Source organism: Juglans microcarpa x Juglans regia, chromosome 8D (genome assembly GCF_004785595.1).
Source record: "Juglans microcarpa x Juglans regia isolate MS1-56 chromosome 8D, Jm3101_v1.0, whole genome shotgun sequence".
NCBI classification, from domain to species: Eukaryota; Viridiplantae; Streptophyta; class Magnoliopsida; order Fagales; family Juglandaceae; genus Juglans; species Juglans microcarpa x Juglans regia.
Window position 1 is genome coordinate 3495414 of NC_054608.1, and position 24067 is coordinate 3519480.

At 37.4% G+C, this 24067-nt stretch overlaps 3 protein-coding genes across 4 annotated transcripts; 2 read left to right on the forward strand and 1 right to left on the reverse strand.

The window, feature by feature from the left end:
- Window positions 1-8559: 8559 nt before the first annotated feature.
- LOC121243742 (BTB/POZ domain-containing protein At4g08455) lies at window positions 8560-10225 on the forward strand. Of its 2 annotated transcripts, XM_041141876.1 has the most exons (4): window positions 8560-8920; window positions 9585-9773; window positions 9864-10066; window positions 10097-10225. In XM_041141876.1, exons 1-3 carry the CDS (start codon window positions 8645-8647, stop codon window positions 10050-10052), a joined length of 654 nt encoding a protein of 217 aa, XP_040997810.1. In that variant the 5' UTR covers window positions 8560-8644; the 3' UTR covers window positions 10053-10066; window positions 10097-10225. The 2 variants fall into 2 exon arrangements, with proteins under 2 accessions (XP_040997810.1, XP_040997809.1); XM_041141875.1 differs by having other exon boundaries at window positions 8562-8920; window positions 9585-10066.
- Window positions 10226-10669: 444 nt separating this feature from the next.
- On the forward strand, window positions 10670-11377 carry LOC121243744 (probable calcium-binding protein CML25). Its single transcript, XM_041141877.1, has one exon. It carries the CDS (start codon window positions 10721-10723, stop codon window positions 11039-11041), a length of 321 nt encoding a protein of 106 aa, XP_040997811.1. The 5' UTR covers window positions 10670-10720; the 3' UTR covers window positions 11042-11377.
- Window positions 11378-12623: 1246 nt separating this feature from the next.
- On the reverse strand, window positions 12624-18807 carry LOC121243528 (probable methyltransferase PMT10). The gene is made up of 9 exons (XM_041141655.1): window positions 17912-18807; window positions 16032-16166; window positions 15676-15946; window positions 15397-15507; window positions 14967-15126; window positions 13767-14024; window positions 13511-13633; window positions 13301-13378; window positions 12624-13217 (listed from the first exon to the last, which is right to left on the reverse strand). The coding sequence occupies exons 1-9, from the start codon at window positions 18557-18559 to the stop codon at window positions 13013-13015; spliced, it is 1989 nt and encodes a 662-aa protein (XP_040997589.1). The 5' UTR covers window positions 18560-18807; the 3' UTR covers window positions 12624-13012.
- Window positions 18808-24067: the final 5260 nt, after the last annotated feature.

Genomic DNA, 24067 nt, shown 5'->3' on the forward strand with positions numbered 1-24067 from the left:
CTCACAGGAGGAGAGAGATGCAGTGGAAAGGAGAAAAAGAAATGAAGGAAAAAGAAAAAGAAGAGAAAGAGAAAGGGAAAAAAAATGAGGGAAAGATATGAGATCCAATCTTCACAACTTGGGTCACAAAATTGATCAAACGAAAATAATTTCAAAACAGTAAGTTGAATAAAATAATTTAAGCGTATCTAAAATATATAATAATAAAAATCCAACAATACAATAATTTTAAAGCCCACAACAAACTAATTTAAATTAAAGAGCAATTTAAATGAAAAATAATAATTAATATTAAGAAAGCATATCAAACTAAATTTCACAACTTAAAAATCATAAAAATAAATCAATGAAAAATCCGATAAATTTAAAACAAGAGAACCAACATTTAAATTAATTAAAATATTCCTTCAATTAAAATACACTAAAATACGGGATATCACATCTTCCCCCCTTAAATAAAATTTTGTCCTCGAAATTGGTAAGATCAAACATTAAAGCTAAGACATGGATAAGATTCAATTAAAAGCAGACTTAAGAAACATACCGTCAGGGTCAACTAAACAAATACGAATTTTGCTCCCTCCTGTCGGCCTCTCTCTCCCAAGAGAAATCTTGAGCCAATAGATCACCCCATGACACTTTCACCAAAGATATCGTCTTGGACCTTAACCTTTGCTCTTTCAAATCTACAATCTGCATCGGGACAACTTCATAAGTAAGGTTAGGCTGAAGTTGAATGCGTTCTGGGTCGACAAAACTCGATTCTTGTTGTCCAAAACTCTTCTTCAATGACGACACATGGAACATATCATGAACTTCTCCAAAATAATTCGGCAACGCAACTCTATAAGAAACAAGCCCAACCTTCTCCACAATCTGAAAAGGGCCCACATACATCGGACTAAGCTTTCATTTCTTACCAAAACACTTAACGCCTTTCATAGGAGAGACTTTGAGGTAAACCCAGTCACCTTCATCAAATGATAAGTCTCGTCTCCTCGTATTTGCATAACTCTTCTGACGACTTTGTGCTTCCCCATTTTAGTTCTTATAACCCGAACTTGATTTTTCATTTCTTGAATTATCTCAGGTCCAATTAATTTACTCTCGCCAACTTCATCCCAACACAAAGGTGATCTGCACTTCCTTCCATACAAAACTTCATACGGGGCCATCTGAATTGAGGCATGAAAACTGTTATTATAAGCAAACTCTATTAGCAACAGATGATTTTTCCAACTTCCCTGAAATTCCATAACACAAGCCCGCAACATATCCTCAAGAGTCTAAATAATGCGCTCTGATTGACTGCCAGTTTAAGGGTGATGTGCAGTACTAAACTTCAACTTAATGCCTAAAGCTGCCTGCAAACTTTTCCAAAAATGGGATGTGAACCACGGGTCCTGGTCCGACACAATACTCTTGGGTACTCTGTACAAACGCAGCATCTCTTTGACATACAACCAAGTCAACTTTCCCAAAGAGTTGATATTATTGATAGGCAAGAAATGGCCACTCTTGGTCAACCGATCAACAATCACCCAAACCAAGTTCTTTCCACTAGGAGTCCGCGGAAAACCCACTACAAAATCCATAGAAATGTCATCCTACTTCCACTCAGGAATAGGGAGAGGTTGAAGTTTACCAGCAGGTCTCTAATGCTCAGCCTTAACTTGACGGCACGTGTCACATTTCTTAATAAACATGGCAATATCCATCATACTTGCATTAGTCCCCCAATGGCACATCACACCCAGTATTCCTAAGGTTGCTATGTTATATAAAATCTCATTTTCCACAAGAACCTTAATACAACGTTTAGTAAATTTCAATGATTAATAGCTTCATACAATAATCTGCACTAACCTCAATCGACTCCTATGCTATAACTTCTAAACCTTCATTATATTCTATCTTTGGTAACCTAATGGACACTTCCAAAGTTAACCATCAATAACATAATTGGTTCAACTGAGTGATTAATCTCCAACTATAAGTATCGTCTCAAAATTTCAAGTCACCACTAATTCCTCAAAATCGGCACAAAACTTAGACTCTAATTACAACCAAAATATCACGCTCCTGCTTCACACTCTAATAATTCGCCACATGCCTAAAATTTATATCTTCATAAAAATAACACCATCGAGTACAAGGTGGGCTCCATACCTACTAACCAAAAAACTCTTACCACATTTTGGTAGAAAATACTCTATTCCCCAAAACCATGAGTTATCACTCATTTCCTCAATTAACTCCCGCTGCCTTAATCAAAATCAATATTCCACAAAATACATCCATGTTCATTGACAGAAAACCAATATCAATCAACCTCAGAATCCCAAATTGAAAACAAGTAACATTACCCCAAAATACACCTGTCTCATATGCGATTATGGAACATACCCTAAAAGGCTTGAATCCATTCCGGCCAACCAATAAGAGTGCATTTAAACTTCTACCCGACAACCTAAACCCAAAAGCTCATCACCTCAATTGTAAATATCATCTAATCTAGCGGTGTCTAAACTCACTACGAACCACTATTGACTTTAAAACATTATCGAAACCTTCTTGGTAACTCGCCCACCTACTTCTACTCCTATAAGCTAATATTAACATGACTAGTTCTTTCAATAGTACATCACCATTAAACTTAAGGCAAGCCATACTACTCAAATGTTCAATCCACCAAAAACTATTGCACAACACCCATGGATCCTAATGTTTTATTAACTCACATACTTGATTATGTTATCCACCACTTATGCCTAAACTTCAACTTCCAAGATTTTATCATGCACAATACATGGCGACCCATCAATCTCTCTTTAAGTTAAATAACAATGTTTTGAATTCTCCCAACTGGATGCTCAATCTCCAAAGGAAAGTATAACCTCAAAATTTAAATTCCTAGGTGACCTCAAGTCACAATTAATTCCTGAAGATAATCACAACAGTTATTGTCAACCATTATTCCATTAGGTAACCCACTTCAACTATACACTCCAATCGACTCATCAAAAACTCCAAGTCAAAATCTCTTGAATTTAATACTATCGTGTTGACTCCTCTTCAATACCTACTAAAGCCACTTCCTTCCAAACCAAAAATGAGACAAGGACTTGTACTCTCTGAAATCCATACACACTCACCACTACTACGCATCGATCTCACGCATCTTTAGCCAAAACCAATAATCCTCCCTACCATTTCCATCACTGGACCTATATCCTCAAAATCAACAAGAATCATTTCCTAAATCTATACCATCTATTATCCTTAAAATTGATATGGATCAAATCCTAAACCTGCTACTGTAACCTCGAGCTAAAAACAATCATTTTTCAAACTAAATCAATATCTTCAATCCTCAGAAATTACACGAACTAGATCATTAGCTTCCATCCCCAAATAAATTCTCTTCTAAAAAAATTTTCATATCAGTAACTCAACTCTGATCAACCCCACTTTAAAGGTTACAGACGAATCAATCTCCAGAATAGATCAAGCTAGTGTACCAAGTCTACAAAACTAAGAACTCAAATCTTATTGTAAATCAATCCTTCAAATTTGCAATTCTACAACCTTAAATCATATAAGATTCAATCTCAGAAATCTACAAGATCAATGACCTTAAATCTAAAACAATCGCCTTAAAAAAAACTTGTAGATTCTAAAGCCCAAAATGATACCAAATTGCTTATCTGAGTCGCCAAAATCTAAAACTTCAAATTTAATAAATCTCTCAAATGCTTGTTGAACCTACCACCTTAAAACCCATAAACTTATTTCTTAAAAACTATAGGGCATCAAACCTTAGATGAATTTCTCATAAATCTATCATTGAAGTTCGTTGAACTTACAACCTCCTACTCCATAGACTCATTACATAAATTCTACGGAACCTAAGATCTCAATTATCCAGAGCGATTTAATGCTATTCCCCTCCTCAGTTGCGACTTAAGTTCCTATTCTATAGAGTTCACCTAGACCATGTCGTTCCCTTCGAGTTTCGATATTAAAAACAAATCAATCGTTAAGAGTTCAGGCCTACTACACTAAATGTTCATACCTAACAATGACATTCACAGTCGTACCATCTTCCTGCCAAAGCGTAACCCTTAACCCACTTTTCAACTCCAGACAAAACCAACAAAATAAAGCAAAACAAAACAAAATAAAATAAAATAAAATAAAACAACATAAAATAAAATAGAATAAAACCCATAAATATATCATACTTTATAATAAACAATTTCAATTTACAACTTTTTAAAAAATTTTGGTACCTCACCTACGGGAGATGTGGTTTTACCAAAAGCTGAACTACTCTGATACCACCTGTGGCGCCCCCGAAACCCACGTACGGAAACTCGGGAATCGAGACGCCCAAATGATGACAATACGGTCACGCATCCCAACGAGAAGTGCCAAGTGTGTGTACATGCAACAATGTACAACAAAAATAAAGCAACGGATAATTTAAATTCATCGACTAGGTACCAGAATTGTTTAATACAAATTCCCTTAAAACAAAATGTTTTAAAGAATAATACAGTTATTTCATAAAACATAATAATTCCAAAATACATAATTCAACAAGCGGGAAAGAAATCTCAAACACGAGTGAGTGATCTCAAATCACTCCTCCGATGGAGCCAAATCCTCAGGCTCAACATTAGCATCATCTGCATCAATATCTACGATACTATAAAACAGTACCGCAGGTAAGTAATAATCCAAACAACCCACAAGATACTAATGCATTAATACAACCAACAATTATGCATTCATATGATGAAATATGCATTAGACCTAAAAAATCATTTTTCCTGAAAATGATTATTTTCCAACGCACGCCAAAATCTCATTTTTAAAACATTTTCCAGAAAATGATTCACATAAAATCCTTTTATCCAAAACTCGCAATTTTCCTAGAAAACAACCCATATCCACCATTTTTCCAAAAAATGGTCCACATCCATTTATCAAAAACCGTCATTTTCTCAAAAAATGACCCAATATCTATTTTAACCGTATGCACCATGATCTCCCTTAGGGATCATCCGCACACCCTGGCTCCCTTCGTCACATCACGGGTAATGACCGTGCAAGTGACTTCCTAACGAGCAATGTCCAGTTCCGCACCCAGCGCATTTATGGCTAAGCATCCTCTAGCCCCCGCTAGCAAGAGGGGCCACGAAGTCGGCACAAGAGCATTGTCATCCCTTCCGACCCCATTGTTGCCCAACGACAACTCAGGAGACGTCACTCAGTATATTCCGCTCCTGAATGACCAAAGGAGCTCCACCGAGATAATGCCCCATTTCGGCTTGGGGTCGTGATACACACGCACCCAAAAACCATTTCTCATATGAAAATCCAGTTTTCAAAAAACACATAAACATGTATGCAATTATGCGAAAACACAGTTTTCATTTACAAACATGAACATGCGTGCAATTATGGAGTGTACAAGACAACATAAATATCTAACAACCAACAAATCCCCACATAATCCAATTGCACAACAACTACATCCTTCAATCCAACCGACCCCCTTACTCCTCAGACTCAGTTCAGCATAATCAACCAGTTCACAGTAAATATGAGTTAGTGCAAAAATACATTTAAATCTCAAAAGTTCTTTGAGAAAATACTTACAATGCTATAATATAATTTTCGAAGGATCACGGAAGTGCTAGAAGTGGCGGCACAGCAATGTAACAGTACAAAATGGACAAGGGTCGTGGGTCTCAAAAATCTAACTTTTGAACGGGGACAAACAAAGACTTGAGATTACTAGAGAAGATCTTAGAGGTATTGGTGAAGCTAATGGTGGTGGTAGTTGGCCGTTGGTGGCGGTTGAAAGCCAAAACACCCAAATCGAAATTAGAGATGGAGGGGCTTCACCGGTGGCAGATCGGAGCTGAGGATGGGTGGGTTAGGTAGCTGGGAGGCCGCCAGTGTTGTGGTGAAAATATGGTGGCCGATGGTGGCGCAACGACGACGCTAGAGCACAAAGGGTGCCGTGACTTGAAGCTGCACGTGGAAGCTGATAGCGGCAAGGGAGGAGCTGAAAATGGATTGGTGAGGTCGCCGGCCGGTGGGGAAAAGAATGGGAGGGGTGGTGACGGCAATGGATGGCACACGACGACGCTATGGGCTGAATGGAAATCGGACGGGAAGAGAGGGGAGGGTTGTCACGCGCGCGGGAGGAGAGAGATGCAGTGGAAAGGAGAAAAATAAATGAAAGAAAAAGAAAAAGAAGAGAAGAAGAGAAAGAGAAAGAGAAAGGAAAAAAATGAGGAAAAGAGATGAGGTCCAATCCTCACAACTTGGGTCACAAAATTGATCTAACGAAAAGAATTTCAAAATAGTAAGTTGGATAAAATAATTTAAACGTATCTAAAATACATAATAATAAAAATCCAAAAACACAATAATTTTAAAGCCCACAACAAACTAATTTAAATTAAAGAGCAATTTAAATGGAAAACAATAATTAATATTAAGAAAGCATATCAAAATAAATTTCACAACTTAAAAATCATAAAAATAAACCAACGAGAAATCTGATAAATTTAAAACAAGAGAACCAACATTTAAATTAATTAAAATACTCATTCAATTAAAATACACTAAAATACCGGGTATCACAATGTATGGCGTACGTTGCATGTTTTCATTGGACTTTATTATGTGGGGAAAAACGAGTTGGCCTATGTGAAGTTATTCTCATTCTGTAATAGGTTGTTACAAGTTTGTTGCCACTCTCTGCTATATGGATGGATTTTGGTTGAATGTAAATCATTAAGAATTGAATGTCAAAGAAATCTTCTTCTTTTTTCGCTCCTTGAGGCTACTTGCTCTCCAAATAAGTTTGTCATTTCCTCTTCCCCTAAGCGTGTAACACTGACATTAGAGGTCTTGAAGGATTCTGTGAGTGATGGAAGGAGGGAGGAGAAAGAGGGTTTTATAGTTATAAGGGATAGGGACGGCAAAATTAGGGAGAAATTTCGTTTTCCCTAGAGCTCATACCAAATTTGGCAAAATGAGAGAGAAATCCTATTGGTTTAGAGTCTTCAGACCAGTTTCGTTTTCCCTACACATTTTTTTTTTCAAAGTAACATGGCTTGCCAAATCATTCGGTCCATTTTCTCGATCATGTTTCTCAGTTCCTGTAACATCACCAAAATTTTCCTATAATTTGGTTAAAAAACACATTTACTAAAATATTTTTCTAAATTTTACTCATTTTTAAAAAACCTCATACATCTCACTTCATATTCTTTTTCTATTCTATTAAAAATCTTTCTCTATTATTTCTTTATTAGTTTTTCTACTCATTTTGTACATTTTTAACTACTCATTTTTTTGGTCTTTCGAGAAAAGAGCGGAAGTAAATTTTTTAACTTTTTTTTTTCACATTCTTATAATTATTTAATTATTTTTTTACCCATTTTTTTCGATTTTTCATCTATAATGAATTTTTTTAAACGACTTATTTCTCTAAACAATAATATTTTTAAAATTAGTACTTGCGTAACAATAATATTTAAAAAAAGTCATATTTTCACAAATGGTTAATTTTTTTTTTTTAGAAAAAAAATTGGGTCATCTCAATGGTGACAATTTTTTCAAATTTCAACTATAATAAATATAAGTGAGAAAAAATATAGATGATTAGAAAAAGAACTTGTTTTATTGATTAAAATAAAATATTTGTAAAAATGAATTTATAGATAAATAGTAACTCTCCATATTTAACTTGTCACCGTTCAAATCTCAAATGCTTATCTTCAAATAGGCAATCGGATGGAGATGAGATTTTGTAAAAATGTTAAAGTTTTTTTTATTAAAATTTAGACCTTAAAGTATTGTTTTAAATATCGTACCATACCGGCTGGTACGATTGAAATATGCCGTACTGACTACTGGTCCGGTACAAGTATTACATATATTTCGTATCGGCCTATATTGGCCGATATTTTGGCTTTTAATTTTTTTTTTCATTTTTTCAGACTACAAATTCATTTTTTGACCCTCAATTCAAATTAAACTTTTTATAATTTATATATATATGTATTTATATATAATTTATTTATATATAAACTATTATTTTGGAATGTAATTTTTATATATATTTTTATGTATAATTTATTCATATATCGACTATTTCGAAATGGTACACAAAACTATACTGATATCAAGATATTTCATTTCAGTGCCTTGACCGGTATGACGTCCGGTATGGTATTTAGAACATTTCCGAGAGATAAAAATCATGGGTGGCTATACAGACGGGAGCTCCCGCTAGTTCTTTTTTCTTCTTCTTCTTTTTTTTTTTTTTTTTTTTTTTTTTTTTTTAACGTGTATTATTATGTATTTTTCGGCCCATACCGGCCGCTAGTTTTTTTTCATTTTTTTTAATATTATTAAAAAATACTTATTTAATGATTAAGTTTAAAAAAAAAAAAAAAAAATCCAGCGGTAAAGCTACCAGAAGAGTAGCTTTTTCCAAAAATCATACTAAGAATTAAAGATTATTAATTTATTATGATTGGCCTTCCCAAAAGAAGTACCAAGTCTTTGGGACCAAGGTTTGAAGCACTGTCTGTTGCATCGAAGGTTGAAGACGATGAGGTGCTTGTCGTGTACGGAGTTGTACGACGCGAGCGTCGCGGGGACGTGCAAGGAGTGCTACGAGGAGGCGAACGAGACGGAGGAGGAGCTGAAGAGTGAGATCGATGACTTGAAAGCCAAGGTTGCTTTCCTCAGATTCTGGTCTCCCCTTGACCTCCACTACCACGGCCGTCCCATTGTTCCTGGCTTCACCGACGTCGTCCTCGTCGCCTCCTCCGATGACCCCTCTGCCGGACCCGCTGTCCCCGTCCCTGCCCATAAGGCCCTTCTCGTCAGTAACCAACTCAAGTCCTCTCTTTTTTTCTCCTCCTCTTTATTTGTTCTGGGAAAATTTTGTGGCATTGATTATTCGTATGAGTTTGCATTTGAATTTGTATACCAAGTTTCTTGCTTTTTGAGTTGGTGAAACTGGGTTGATGATCGTGTTGTTTGATCTGTAAAATAATCAACTTTATTTGCTGTGTTTAGTAACTTTAGTTGCTCAATCATGCTTGCTGTGAATGTACGAACTTTAAGTAGTGGAGAAGACCGAAGTTTGGTTTTGGGTTCGTAATCATATTCTCTTAAACCGTGAACAGTGTGCATCACCGGGCCGCTCGACTATTTGCACTCTACTCTGTGCATAACATGGGTTGTGAAATATATTGTGCGAGTATCATTAATCTTTATGTATTACTGTGAGGCATTATCCATTTCTTTCAAAATGCTTCTATATTATCGATTGTGGCTACACTCGTTCCTAAATCACTGCATTTTCTACTATAGTAATGTAAATACTGGGTTTTGTGTTTTGCGGATTTGAACTTGACTAAAACTGAGGTGCAAAGAGTCTAAAGCTATCAGTGGCAAAGTTGTTACCTCCTTAATGCAAAATCCCTTGGCAAAAGTGTACTGTGCTGACTTAATTAATATTTTACCTTTGATTATATGATCAGGTTAGCCGTTCCCCAGTGTTTAGGGCAATGCTCGAGAATGAGATGGAAGAAAGCCGTACTGGCACCATCAAGATTGGTGATGTATCGTATGATGCCCTTCGTGTCTTTGTCAACTATTTGTACACTGCTGAAGCATGCCTTGATGAGCAAATGGCTTGTGACCTTTTAGTATTGGCTGAAAAATACCAGGTAAAGCATCTCAAGACGTACTGTGAGAAGTTCTTGGTGTCAAAACTAAACTGGGACAGTTCTATAATGAGCTATGCCTTTGCACACCAGCACAATGCTAAGCTTATGCTTGATTCGGCTTTATCATTGATCACGGACAACATGGACAAGCTTACTACAAAAGCGGAGTACGTGGACCTTGTGGAGAAGGATCCTCGACTTGTAGTGGAAATCTACGAAGCTTATCTCTCCAAACGGGTTAATACTGCTGCTCACAAGGATTCTTCACCCGAGCTATAGGCAAGTACAGGGTTTTTTTTAGGTATGATGATGTGAAGCAATGGTCACTCTTTAACTTGGGATATGGATCCATTTTCTAATGCAATATTGAGTGTAGATGAACTTCTTTTGTCTGGATGAAGCGAACTATCTGGTTTGGTTGGCAAGCTTTCTAATGAATTTTGGTGCCTAAATTTGAATTTGCCTAGCTTGTTTTGCTTCTTTCATTTTGCACCCCAAATCTTACATTTTTTTTAACAGAACCGCTGCTAAGCGGTCAGTCTAATCTTCTAGGAAAAACAGCCCTCCACTTAGAAGCTGCCACCTCAGAAATCATACTATACTCACGCTACACTCGTGCGCATGGGATAGGAATTGCAAAAACCATCACTGAGAGGAGAACTGCATTCGCACTGAGCAGCTTAGCCGGATCACATTCACTCCAGAACGAATGCTAAATCGAAGGGGTGGGTTTTCGTAGGGGGCTGTCTCTCTCCCCGTCTATCAGCTATCAGCGCCAACTCGTTATCCTCTAGCTCCCCGTCTCTGAATGGCAAGGCCCAGATTGCGGAGCTGGAGTAGATTTTCAAGAACTTGACGTAAATGGTGACGGCAAGATCTCATCCTCCGAGCTGGGATCCATGATGAACAGTCTGGGACAAACAGCCACTGAGGAGGAGCTCTAGAAAATGATCCAAGAGGTAGACACCAACGGCAACGGCTTCATCGACTTCCAGGAGTTTGTCGAGCTGAACACTGAGGGCGGTGATTCGGAGGAGGTGTTGGAGAATCTGAAGGACGCGTTCTCGGTCTATGATATCGATGGGAACGGGTTGATATCGGCGGAAGAGCTCTATAAGGTCATGAAGAGCATGAATGACGAGTGCTCGCTTGCCGAGTGTAGGAAGATGATCAGCAGGGTCAATCGCAATGGCGATGGAATGATCAGTTTCGATGAGTTTAAGGCCATGATGATGAACGGCTTGTGCATGGATTTGATGGACAGGTGATCATCATCCTCAACATTCGTTTCAGAATTCAAATTTAAATAAACAAAAAATTTTCTCTGAACTAGATCTAAGAAATTTCTTCAAAAATTTCTCATTTTCCTTTCTTTATAACATCTAGAATTTCTTATTTCTTAAGAACATGCACCTCTCAAATGTCCAAAGATAGTGTAAGATCGATTCAGATAAAAATTGTTTGGATCGGGAAGGGGAACATGGTATGATGAGAAAGTCTAAGGGTGGGTTTTCGGAGGGGGCTGTGTCTCTCGCGAAGGGGAAGGGGCCGCGTAGGGGGCTGTCTCTTTTGCAGTGTCTAATTCCATGTAGTGCTGGTTCACACTAACTGTGGTGGAAAGTCTAGGTGTCAGTGCACTATTGGCAGGATGTTATTGGACGGACTGGCTCTAAGGAATTCTCTTTTTTAAACCCCTTCGGGAATGATCTGTGTAAATCTCAAATTGAACGTTGGAAAACTCCCTTTTACTACATCTCATCTATGGAATATAGCATGCAAATTTTCTCGAGAATCGGATAAAACATGAAATGATAATGCGTGAGACTCAGGTTTATTAAGCAGCTTCGTAATCTTCAGGGGAAGAGAGGAGGGAGGTGGCGGGTGGTGGATCAGCCTTTTACTGTGCTGGTATGATGTTTCCGCAGACTAGCAGGCACCATCTTCTAGACCATGTGGCCCTGCTTTTAATGTATTACTCCAATATCTCATTGGCTTATACATGCTAGTAATGTCATGTACAAGTTTTGTAGAAAATAGGTTCCACTAAAAAGAAGTTTTTTTTTTTTATATTGTTTGATCTATTTTTTTACAAAGAGATTACGTGAGAATGATTATTCTATACATTATAATCACCTGTCAGTTACATTCTTATTTCATCCATTTTTTATCCACGAGGGTGCTTGGATTTCTGGTTTCTGCTAAGAACAGGTACTGTGTACCGCCCCTGAGTTTATGGCATGAGGTGGGACTTCCTCCAGAGAATATGGAGGGCATGGGTTTGTTCCTCAATCTTATCACCCACTGCGTTTCTAGTGTGTTATCAATTATTGTGAATCGGAGCAGAGGAGCAGGTTTAAACCATAAAGATGGTGTCTAGGAGTTGAAGGGAGTGAGTATTTGTTGGTTTGTTTGGAAAGCCGAGAAATAAAGTGAAATATAATAAATAGTCTCCAAACATATAATACCACATCATGAGATAATCAGAGGATGATGCAAATTAGAATGATGAGTAGTATTATTCTTTCAAAATATGTACTCATCAGCTTGGTTTCCCAGAAGTTCTTGAAACAAGTTTTTTCTAATCTCATCATCTTTGACAAAGTACGCTTGTTGGGAAAATATTAAAAATTGTACAAGACGAGATGGAACTAACAGCGTTCAAGGAAGAAGGCAGCTGGTAACCAAGAAAGGCCGCAGATGACGGTACCCACCTAATTGAACAGCTCCATGTACAACCAGCTCTGCTTCTAACTGACTTTAGGTTTCCCCGTCCCCTTGTTTTTTTCCCTTTTGCCTTTTTCTTTTCCCCTTCCTCTCTTCTGGGAAAAATGACCAAAAAAAAAAAAAAGGAAAAAAAATCACCTTTATATATAAGAAAGCCAGTTTCTATAGTACTAGATATGCTGCAAGTTACAGGATAACATACATTGTCATATGAACAGAACCTTTCTCGGTACTTTAATCGTATTCATAATTATGTTGCAAGTTTTGAACAATCTTGTTCATGTGCTATTCTTGACCAATCTAATCTAGGGATGTATATTCCATAGAAAATATGTCATATTAGTTAGAGCTGGTTTGGATTGAGAGATGGGTTGAGAGCCGGTTAGTCGCAGCGCCTTCCATCTTGGTGAGACTTCACTCTTCAGGAAGACTCCTTTCACAGAGCAGAGTGAATGACAATCAGGGCAAAGAGACATTGTAAGTGCTTACTACCGGCTTTCCCACAATCAAGCAGTTCACATACGTTTATCGCATATTAACATAATGGAGCTTGAATAAGGCCCCTCTTCAGTATCACGTAGTGCAGATGCCCATCCCAATGCAGATGCAATTTCTTTCACTTCCCCAATAACTGATACCTTGTCACGTATATAAACACGCCCGTCGGGTCTTAGAATTCGATCCATCTCAAGCATGATGGTTGAGATATCACATTTGTGCCTGAGACAAGATAACATTCTAATATAATGCGAGCTTTGCAAGAATGAAACAAATCCAGGTGTGAGAGAGAGCATAATTCCGACCTCTTTTTCTCAACAGTGAAGAGACCATTTGCATGCAACAGGTCATACGTTCTAGGGTAAGTGTCAAATGGCTCGCACCTGGAAACGAAAGTTTGAGCATCTTGATGAATGATGGTCAATAGATTCCAAGAAAAGGCTACGAAACTACCTAAAAATGAACAAAAGAATCACCAATTTCAAAAAATACAGTTGAAGGGGCATGGCACATACCAGTCATGCCTAACTCCTATAAGTCCACGGTCATAGATAACAGGCAAGGTATTGGGTCCACTAACAGGAACAACGTTCATAACCCAGCAATCAATCTGGTGATCATGCAATGCTGCTGCAAACCTGCCACATGCAATCAGAATGATTTGAAATTCTTTTTGACCACTCGAGGAAAAAGTTATACAGGGCTTTATAAAACTTCCTAATTACTTTGCAGTAGTTTGTCAAAAGTATCTAGAGTTATTAAATGGTGTACCCTCCATATCCAGCTCTCATGTCCATCACATTTCTTAGTTTGAAGTCTTTCCAGCGGAAACCACGAACATAGCTAAATATTATCTCATTCCAATACTTCGACTCTGCCATGAAAATTTCCTTTCTGGATACGTAGGCGTCCATTTCTATGCTCTGGAGCCTGTCTGGTGGATAATGAAGGCGTGCAGGCCATGTAGTTACATTAGCTCCATATCCATTCTCTGACAATGGAGTGATGCATGCCTTCAAACCAACGTACCTGCGAAAAGTACCACTATGATACCCCCATATTGATAAGTGTACGTAGTTCATGGGAACTCACATTGTTTTGCTTGAAAATGAGAAGTTCTTGCTCTTTATAATAATTCCAATAGGACTCTAATTGTACTATTGACTAGTTCTTTTAAAATATTGACCTAGACGTGATTTGGGTCTCTCTTGAAGCGTTACAAATTATATAAGAGTCTATCTCAACCAGAAGTGACGTGAGGAGATTGTGATACCTCATACTAACTGATGAGTGTACGTTATGTATGGGATCCCATATTGTACCATTGCTCAGATGTGGGTTGTAACTCTCAGAAAATTATTGGTTAAAAATTTACATGCAAAAATTTCAATCAAGATACTGAAGTTAACATCATTTGGTATCTTTTCTCTGCCAGAACAATGTTACAAAAATGAAAGAAATCTCATCAGTTCCAGCAAAGTTCTTTCCTTTCATAAAAGATATCTAACAACAATAACCTAGATTTGGGTACTCCATTGATCTTTTATTCATTTTGTGCGCTATCAGCCAATTTTAGTATTGAAGTCCTATTCTCTCTCTTAAATCTCATCAATTTCCTTCACTGCGTTTTGCCCCATAATTTTTGCAACACTGAAATTCCATTAGGAACATAGAAAGGACAGTGAACAGAATAAATAATGTTTCATGCCCTACAACTCAACTCAACTAAAGACAGGCTAAAATTAGAGTCCATGAGCCAAAAATGTGGAGATTGTTATAAATGAACAAGCTAGGATTCCGCTATGATTTTAATGGTTGGAAAAAAATTGAGGAAAAACACAACAGCATCACACGTCATCTGATGGAATAGTTGTGCCATCTAATTGTTGATTTTGATTGGCAATATGAAGATTTATACACTGTTATTTCACTCAACTAATGTAAACCCAAAGCAGGGGAAGTGGGTCATACCAAACATTGTCTGGATCATCATTGGAATCACATAATGGAGGCTGCACTCCACTTTCACGATTAAGATAGCAGCTGTTGTTCAAAGGTTTTTTCCATATAGCAATGTATCCCTTCTTCTTTACTAGTTCCCAACAAATGCGAGTAGTCAGATCCTCCATTTCTGTAGATATAAGCCACAAGGATGAATATTTGAATCCAAAGATATAACAGTACTCTGTTCCTCAATACCAAAGGAAGATGACAATGGTGCCAACAAAACAGGTATCACCAGAAGAGCAGGCGGTAAAAAATAAAAAGGAAGCTCTTGGATTTGCAAGATCAACCCAGGGAAAGACATTACAAACAAAGATTATTAAACTGTAACAACACACTAGTGATCAATAGCAGCTTGGAAAGGTATATTCAGTGTAAAAATTTCATGATGAGTTACCTTTCCATTGTTTCTGTAGGTTCTCTTCATGTTTATAAACTGGCTCTCCTGCCCACACAAAGTACCCTCCTGCCCTTAGGATCCTGTTAGCCTCAAGAAGCAGCTTTCCATCTCCATTACAAGCCAAAGAAAAATGGAATATTGGTGTCAAAGAGCTTTGGCTAACAAGTCTCACATACATTTACTTTCATGTTTTTACTTTCCTTTGATTCAATTTGGAAAGAAAATCACCAAAAACTTCTGATAATTAAGAATCACTTAAGAGGGAAAAGCAAGTACCATCAAGGGTCCAATTAACTCCACAGCCTAAACAATGGATGAAGTCAAAAGCATGGCTTGGATACAATAGACGCCGAGTAGCAAATGTTGCTACCATGGCAGGCACACCACGCTCTAAAGCAAAATGAATCTGGTTCTCGTGGACATCTTTCCCTGCTATTGACAGAGCAGTCACATTATGCTGCATCAAAAAGGCACCAAAATCTGCTACTCCACTCTCAACATCCAAGGCTACTCGGGTCTTTTGGCCAAAGGCAATTTCAGGAACCATCTGCCAATTAAGAGATTGCAATCAATGCCATGCAGATACAAACTAAGACACGACGAAAAATTCCAGAGCAGAGTCGCAGACCGACCTTAAGAATCTGATTCAAGTGTTTATCTGCCCTGCCACCTCCCAGAAAAATGTACTTGTCTTTTCTTATTGATATCCATTTGTAGCTACCTTTATTTCCAACCAGACCTGTACGTGGTACATTACTCAACCACACCTGCAATTATATCTCATACTCAGCCCAAAAAAAAAAAAAGCCCCCCCTCAAACATTTATACTGGATGAGCCACTGATAAGCTGTAGACTGAAAAACAAGGGAAAATGTTCCAAAAGAACAAACTGCCATACATTAGCAAGCACCAATTTAACCAGGTCCTAACCACTTTAGCTACATTTTCAGAAAGTGTGCATAAAAAACTTTGATCAGAATGGCATAAATCAAGTGTTAGAAAACAAGAATAGCATACAGAGATTGCAGAGGGTATACAGTGAGGCGATTGTTAATCAGTCTCTTAGACAAATATTACCTCCCACTTGAATTGAGTTCTGCAAAAGAGAATCTGGCCGGCAATACTGTTCTCAGGATACAACACTATTTATATAGTGTGCAGATTGCAAATTTTGAATACTAAACCTTAGAATGAATAGATGTAATAGCAGCAGTTGCAATGTTTCAATTTGAATTTAAATGAAACAATTACTATCTGAAAAGGTGTAGAAATAACTGTAATTGACAATTAACAATAAATGAAGCAGTTACTATCTATGCGTCATGTGCGTGTGGTCGGTGCTTCGCATTGGGTGACATTACTATTGTGTCTATCATTGTGTTCCATTTTATGTACAGTGAAACTCATTCACTTATAAACCAATAAAAGTTTCTTTATCTTTTCAATGTGGGATATTTGAAATAATCCAACATTCTCAAAAAGAAACTCACGCAATATCTAGTTATCACTAAAAATTAGAGGTTTGCATAAAGCAATTTAAATAGCATTTCATGACGTGATAGGATGGAAGTACCACTTCATCCATTACCTAATAATTTTTTCAAAATAATGGCTCTCCTTCCCCCCAAAAGCCCCAATTAAAGCAAATTTCTCACCATATGAATCGGTATTACCTCTAGCTTCTCAATTCAAGAACGCAGTAGTTTCACACATCTTCAAAGTGTATATATTTCAGAGCTACTCAAATTTGAACTTGCTCATTATAAAAATAGCACCAAAATTATCACAAAAATTTAGATTTCAAAGAACCTATAAGATTTCGAACCTCAAATCTCAAGCTAGCTCTAAACGTAATCCAATTAGAAAAAGGACCATCAATTAATTTATCTCGAAGAAATTAATCCTTTTATCTAAATTCCACTTCCATTAGGCTAAACCATAAAAAACCCATGATTTGCACATTTCTTAACTACACAATCCCACGAAAAAAAAAAAATCCAAAAACTACATAACCATGAGTCATTCTAACAAGCAATTGAAGACAAAATAATAATAATAATAATAATATTAACAACCATCACCACGGAAAGAAAGTAATTAACAAGTTTCAAACAGATAAGTTCTGTATAATTTATTTTATAAAAAGTGAGTTTTACCAATAAAAAATAATAATTTTTAGGGCAATGCTACTCTACCGCCCAGCATTTACCGCTGGGCGTGCCGCCCAGTCTATTTTTTTTTTTTTTTTTTTGCTTTTTTCATTTCACATTTTTTTAATACATTTAAATATTTTTAAAAAATAAAAAAAATACACTAATACACTTAAAAACACTTCCTTAATCACTAAGTAAAAAAAAAAAAAATTTTGCCAAGCAATAAAAAAAAGCGGTCAAATTGGGACGGCATACTAATATTTTTCTAATTTTTATACTTTTTTTTATAAGGGCTCATATGGGCTTGTAATCATTTCTCAACCATACAAAGGCACACAATATTTGTGAATCAACAGTACCTCGTCTCGACTCCTCGGCCAAGGTATCTTGACCTGATAACCCTTCGGCCTCGGCACCAAGCAACCCAACCCCTTCCTTTCCTCCGGGCAATGCCGCTCGTACTTCTCCACGCTGTCACTCAATTTCAGCCGCCTGTTCACATCTTCATTGTCCATACACGGTACATACTCACTCATACTCTGCTCGCAAACCTCGTACTTCTCAACCTTAAAGCTGCCACTGCGGCCACCCTTCTCCGCCTCCTCCTCTCTCCCACCGCTCATGCTCCTCAACTCCTCCTCGGTTACACTCTCGTCTATGGCTCCGACCTCAAAGTCCAGCGACATGACCCCCGTATCGTCCACTATCCCCATCCTGATCAACATGTCCACCCGCGCCGGCTTCGACGGCGGAGAAGGAGGAGAAGGAGGCGGCGTCGACGACAAAGTTGGCGTTTTAGTAGCTAGTGGCAGTGGATAAGTAGAATGAGGAGACGGCGCCTTTCTGGTGACAGGCGAGAGGGAGAAGATAAGGGAAGGGTAAGTGGAAGAGAAGCGGTCGAAGAGGAAGAAGATGGAGAGGGAAAGGATGGTAAAAGCCGTAACCTTGACGAAAGTCGGAGCTCTAACAGCCTCGCACAAGGCGTTCATGAACGTTACGGGCTTCATGGATTCCGTTTATCCGTTTGTTTCTCGGGAAAGCATGGGAAAAACGAAATGGAGATGATTAATCAATGTTAAATCGAGAGGTGCAGTGCATTCCAGAGCGTTGACGGTACGGAGAGGCGCTGGGAATATTCTGAAGGTGATGAGATGGATAGCGAGAGCGTGGCTGCAGAGACTTTGTTTGGATTTCAGCGAAAGTGACGTCTCGCGAGGGACCGGTCCCGCCTCTTGTCCCGTAAAAGTTAATACTTCACTCCCACGTGCATGCTTTGGGATACTTTGTCTGTAACTGTAAGGTATCGTTTAGGTTTGAATATGTAAGGAAGAACAATGCCCATTATGTGGACAAAAATGCTGAATGCAACCGGCCAGTACAACTGATATGTAATCGCCACATCAGATAAATAAAACGTGTGTTTCATTCTCAATTTTCTGCACAACTGGGAGATGAAAGCAAATTTGCTTTGTTCTTCCTTCGGTAAGCTTTCTTCCAAATTTTTTCTAAGTTTTTTCCTCAAGCTTCCTTCCCGTAAGCAAATTCTAAGTTTCTTCCTTCCGTAAGCTTTTTTCTAAGTTTTTTCTAAGTTTTTTCCTTAACTTCCTGTCCGTAAGCTTTTCGTAAGCAAATTCTAAGTTTTTTTTTTTTTTTTCCTTCTGTAAGCTTTCTTCTTTCTTCCGTTCATCCCTTCTCCCTAACCCTAAGTCCCCATTTCGATTATTCAGTCCCCATTGATGTAATTGCCTCTAAAATTCATAAATTTAGAGCTGGTTCTATTGAAGCTATTGCAAAAGAATTCGTCGAAGTGGTGTATCGAGCTTGTTGGAATTCCTGATTTGTTGGGATTCTAGCTCTGACCATAGTGCAATCATCTCTCTTTAACAAACGTTTGGTCGCTTCATTTAGACATTAAAAAAGCATTATTTTTCACAGCCTTGGCCCTTGGGTTTTTGCAACTAAAAAATAGGTAATTGCACATATGTTCTAGATCACAGATTATGCAGAAGCCAAGCTAGTTGTTGTGCTCTTGGCTATTGCAAGAAGTATAGAGAAGAAAGCAGAGCGCGAGCAGGTTTATCTTCTTCCTTTTCAACGAAATGCGTTTGGGCATTTTTCTTCTCAAATGGCTTCTCCCTTTCCGTCAAAAAGCCCTCACGGAACCAGATTGCAAAGTTTCTTCTTGAAATGCCCAACAAAAAAATTTTCTTCTTCCTTCCGCTAATGTTATGTTTCTTCTGCTTCTTCCTTTTAGTGCAAAATGCGAAATGCGATGGCTTCTCAAATGCGAAAGGTTCCTTCAGCTTTCTTCTGCTTCTTCTCAGTTTTCTTCTGAGCTTTTCAAATGTGAAATGCAAAATATCAAACTCCGAGTTTCAATGTTCTCTTTTTATTTTTCTATTTTTAATTTTCTGTCATATGACATCAGCCGGTTACACTGCGGTTGCACACGCCGGTTGTATGTAGCAGCACTGCGAATCGTACAATCGGTGTGTAATCGCCATATCATTTTAATGAAACGGTGTGTTTCATTTAAAGGGAGATGGAAATCAGTAGTTTCATGAGGAGAGGTAGACTAAGTGAAACGGTGTGTTTCAATTAAATCAAAACACATAGTTTTGACACTTCTCTCATTTGGGGTTGCTTCCCATCGTTCTCCCTTCTTCCTTCCCCCTCCTTCACCCCTCAACCTTCCTTCTACGTGCGACTTTGTTAAAGCTAGCGATACTGTACATTTCTTCATCAACCCACCAAATTGTTCCATCTCTCATTCTTAGTTCTGTGCTCTTTATCATGCGTTTTTGGTTCAATCTCAGCTTGTAGGTAATTTCCTCTCGCTTTCTCCTGTTTTTTTTTTTGGGTAAATTCCTCTTGCTTTCTAATTGATCTTGAACATTTTTTTTTTTTGGAAAATATTTCTGTGCCATTTTCCTATCATTTCCAATTTTTCAGTCACTCGAAAGCACTGGTTTGAGCATTTTTAGTCACTCCAAATGCTCTGCAGAAATGGATTTGGACATTTTTAGTCACTCGAAATGCTCTACAGAAATGGGTTTGGGTGACAAAAATAAGGACTTCTCAGTTTCTTCCTTCTTCCTTCTACGTTTCACTCGTAGCCCCCTTCTTTCTTTCACTCTAGGTTTCAGTTGCTGGGTGAAGTGTTGTTGGATTCAATCCGATGCTTTCTTCTTCTCTCGATTTTCATTTCTTTTTTTTTTTTTTTTTTTTTTTTTTTTTTTTTTTTTTTTTTTTTTTTTTTGGTCAAGTGAAGATGTGGCAACTTGCTACGTTAGCCGGTTACACGGCGGTTCCGCAAGGGTAGTTATACGTAGCGGAATCCATGGGATTATATGTTGCTATTATTTTTCATACATTGAAAATATCTAAGATAGATTAATAGAGATTCTAATCTATTTTGATCATAGAGCTTTTGTTTTACAAAAAAGAATTGAGTGAGCCAATATTGACTACTCCTCCTAAGCATCCTTTCGAAAAAGTACTCGAGTTCAAGTGTAAGTAATTATTAGATATTTTTAAAGTATATATATTATATGGTATTGTTATGTTAGAGAGGATCTTATATGTTAATTAAAACTTTTATTTTTTATTAGCATTGGAAGCACATGATCACATTATGGCAGCAGGGTAATGTTTTACAGTTAAATGAATCTTCCATTTTAATTATATGACATGTTATGATAGAATTGGATTACCACTCATCTATATTCCGAGAGTGATAAAAAAATCTTTAATCAATTTTTTTTTAAAAAAAATTAAATAAAAAAGTTTAAATGGCAACCAACCTTAGAAATTTGGCAAGCCATCCAAAAAGTGGTTTAGGAAAAATCACTTTAATCTATTTTTAGAGTTTAAAATTCCATACATCACACTGTTGAAATATATAGATATAGAAGGAAATTAAATATTAGTTCCTCGAATTAAACCCCACGCAAAATTCCTAATATGCCAAGAATAGTATTTGTATATTCACTATTCCTATGATTTCGTGCTCATCCTAAATGTGCAATGTAAATGATGTGTCCCACCACCAGTTGTGATCATTAACCTGCAAATCATTAAATGGGCGGTGTGGTGCGTCTGTGACACCTGCGATGCTTAAGTCAATAATGTGTAAGAGATAATAATTCAATAATGTTTTATTAGATTGATCGAAGGTTACCTGTTGTCCCTATATACAGGTATAGAGAATATTGGATGAATACTATAAACTGATTAACTTAACGTTAAAAGTGATACGTGTGAATGTATTGTTCTAAAATTAAATTTATATTATCTAGATTAATTACATTCGAACGTTACTATATTCATGAGAATGTTACTACTATATAGTTCAAACATAATGTTTTATCGTGTGAATGTTATACACTAATGTTTGAACATATGTGTGTATGGTTCAAATGTTTTTATATTGGAATTTAAATTTGCAAATTTAAATATCTAGATCAAAAGAAATAACATAATATTAAACATGAAAGATAACAAAAAATACATAAATATGAAATCTATTAATTGATATTATTCTTTACAAAAAGATAACAAAAAACACATGAAATGATAAAACAAAAGTAAAAATGGATCTCAAAGCTACGGGTACATGTTGTTTAAATATGTATGAATTTTGTTTGACAACGTGTTGACGTTTTTGTTTAGGATATCCAAACAATGGCCAGTTGAGGATATAGTACATTTACTGATGTCTGAAGAGACCCAATATGTCGGTCGATGTGTGCAGTAATATTCGACACAATTGCATTGATTCAAGCAGAGTGCGCATCCCCTATATATCCACACATCGACTCCCTAAGCAACTCTCCTTATCATGAAACAACTCTCCTCTCGTCTAGTACTTCCACCATGGGGAGTGACATCAGCCCAAACCTAGGTCGGTGACACAAGATCTGGTGGAGACCCAGCCTCACGTTGAGCACACCCCTTCACATGTCCAAGGCACTGCCGATGTGAGGTCATGTCGAACGGGCTTATCTGATCTGCCAACCACTCCTCAACTAGAGGTGTTACTCCTCACTACAGTAGCAATCTAGTAATAATTACCCCCATATGAAAGATTTTCTCTTAAGATGACGCTTGCCTTATAATGGATCCTTGCAAATATCTGCAATGGCAAGTCAATAGGTCTCCACGTGCCAAACGTAGAAGAAATTGCACGAGTCTGATTGAAGGTGGCCTCCTATGCCACAAGATCTACGTTTGTTGCAAGTAGGAGTTACAACATCTGAAAAAATGGTAGCAGTGTGTTCTAGTGGAATGATTTTTTTCATTTCAAATAGGGTGCAGTACGTCCCCATGAGAGTGGAAAGGTCCTTATCGCAGTCATCATCCTGAGGCTAAGAACCATTGCCATCTGAAGAGTCTACATCTATGCCCATCAGATCGACCTCGATAGGTGCTCAGCCTGATCTAGATGTCTCAATATCCAATACTTGCTCAGCCTGATCCAATGTAGCAAATGACTCAAATACTCGAGGGATCTTGAGTTGATCGGTGAAAACGGCCGCCGATACCTGGAACTGAACACCCCATACAGATATGGTGTGAGTATTTGTATCCTATGGCATGTCTTGTATCTGCATGTAAAACTCGCAGACCATGAATGGGTAGATCTTTCCCCTCAATGTGCATATGCTGGTCCACATTTTGGTGGTGAAGAGAGACTTCAAACTCCTCCCTTCCCAAGTTAGGCAGTCCAATTTTTCGATTTTGATTTCGTGTTTGACCATAACTATTCAAACACCAACCTGTGAGTGTCTGAGATTCCTTCCCTACCTCGTTTTCATGTTGTGAACTGATGAGACATATCTTGTAAAAGCATAAAATAGAAATAAATTATTGAACTTATATCATGTTGAACACATTTGAACGTATGTTCGAATTATTTTATTTTAAAGTTCAAACGTATAGGTATACATTTGAACATATACATACATGTTCGAACATGACACACTAACGTTCAAATTTCAAGGCCATATGCGAATGTGAAGAATAACAATAGAACAGAATGCAAAATATTCAATCGAATATACATCACCATTCAAACGTTAATAGTGTTACAATTTCAAGGTATAGTATTATATATTATAGTATAGTCTAATATACATAATACAAGAATTGTATGGTATAGTACTATATATAGTGACAGACTTGGAAGATTTCTTAGAGGATGAGCTGGTGGCTTTTCCTCTTGATGAAGTTGTTGGTGAATCAGGGGCCTGAATTACCAGGGGGTATTCAGGTATTGTTGAACCAGTCTTAATGGCAGGGAATTCCTTCTTGTCTTCTAGATCAGGGGCGACTTGAGGGAAATCCTTAATCATCTGACTGATTACTTTTTCAGTATAACCGTACCTATCCCACCATTTTGTGAAATAAGCTCGGTCCAGCAAGTTGGCATTTCGCTCATAAGTCCATTTAAAGATCCACGGTAGTTTGTAGGTCTTGCAAAAATGGAGCTCAGGAGGGAACATTTGATTATGCCG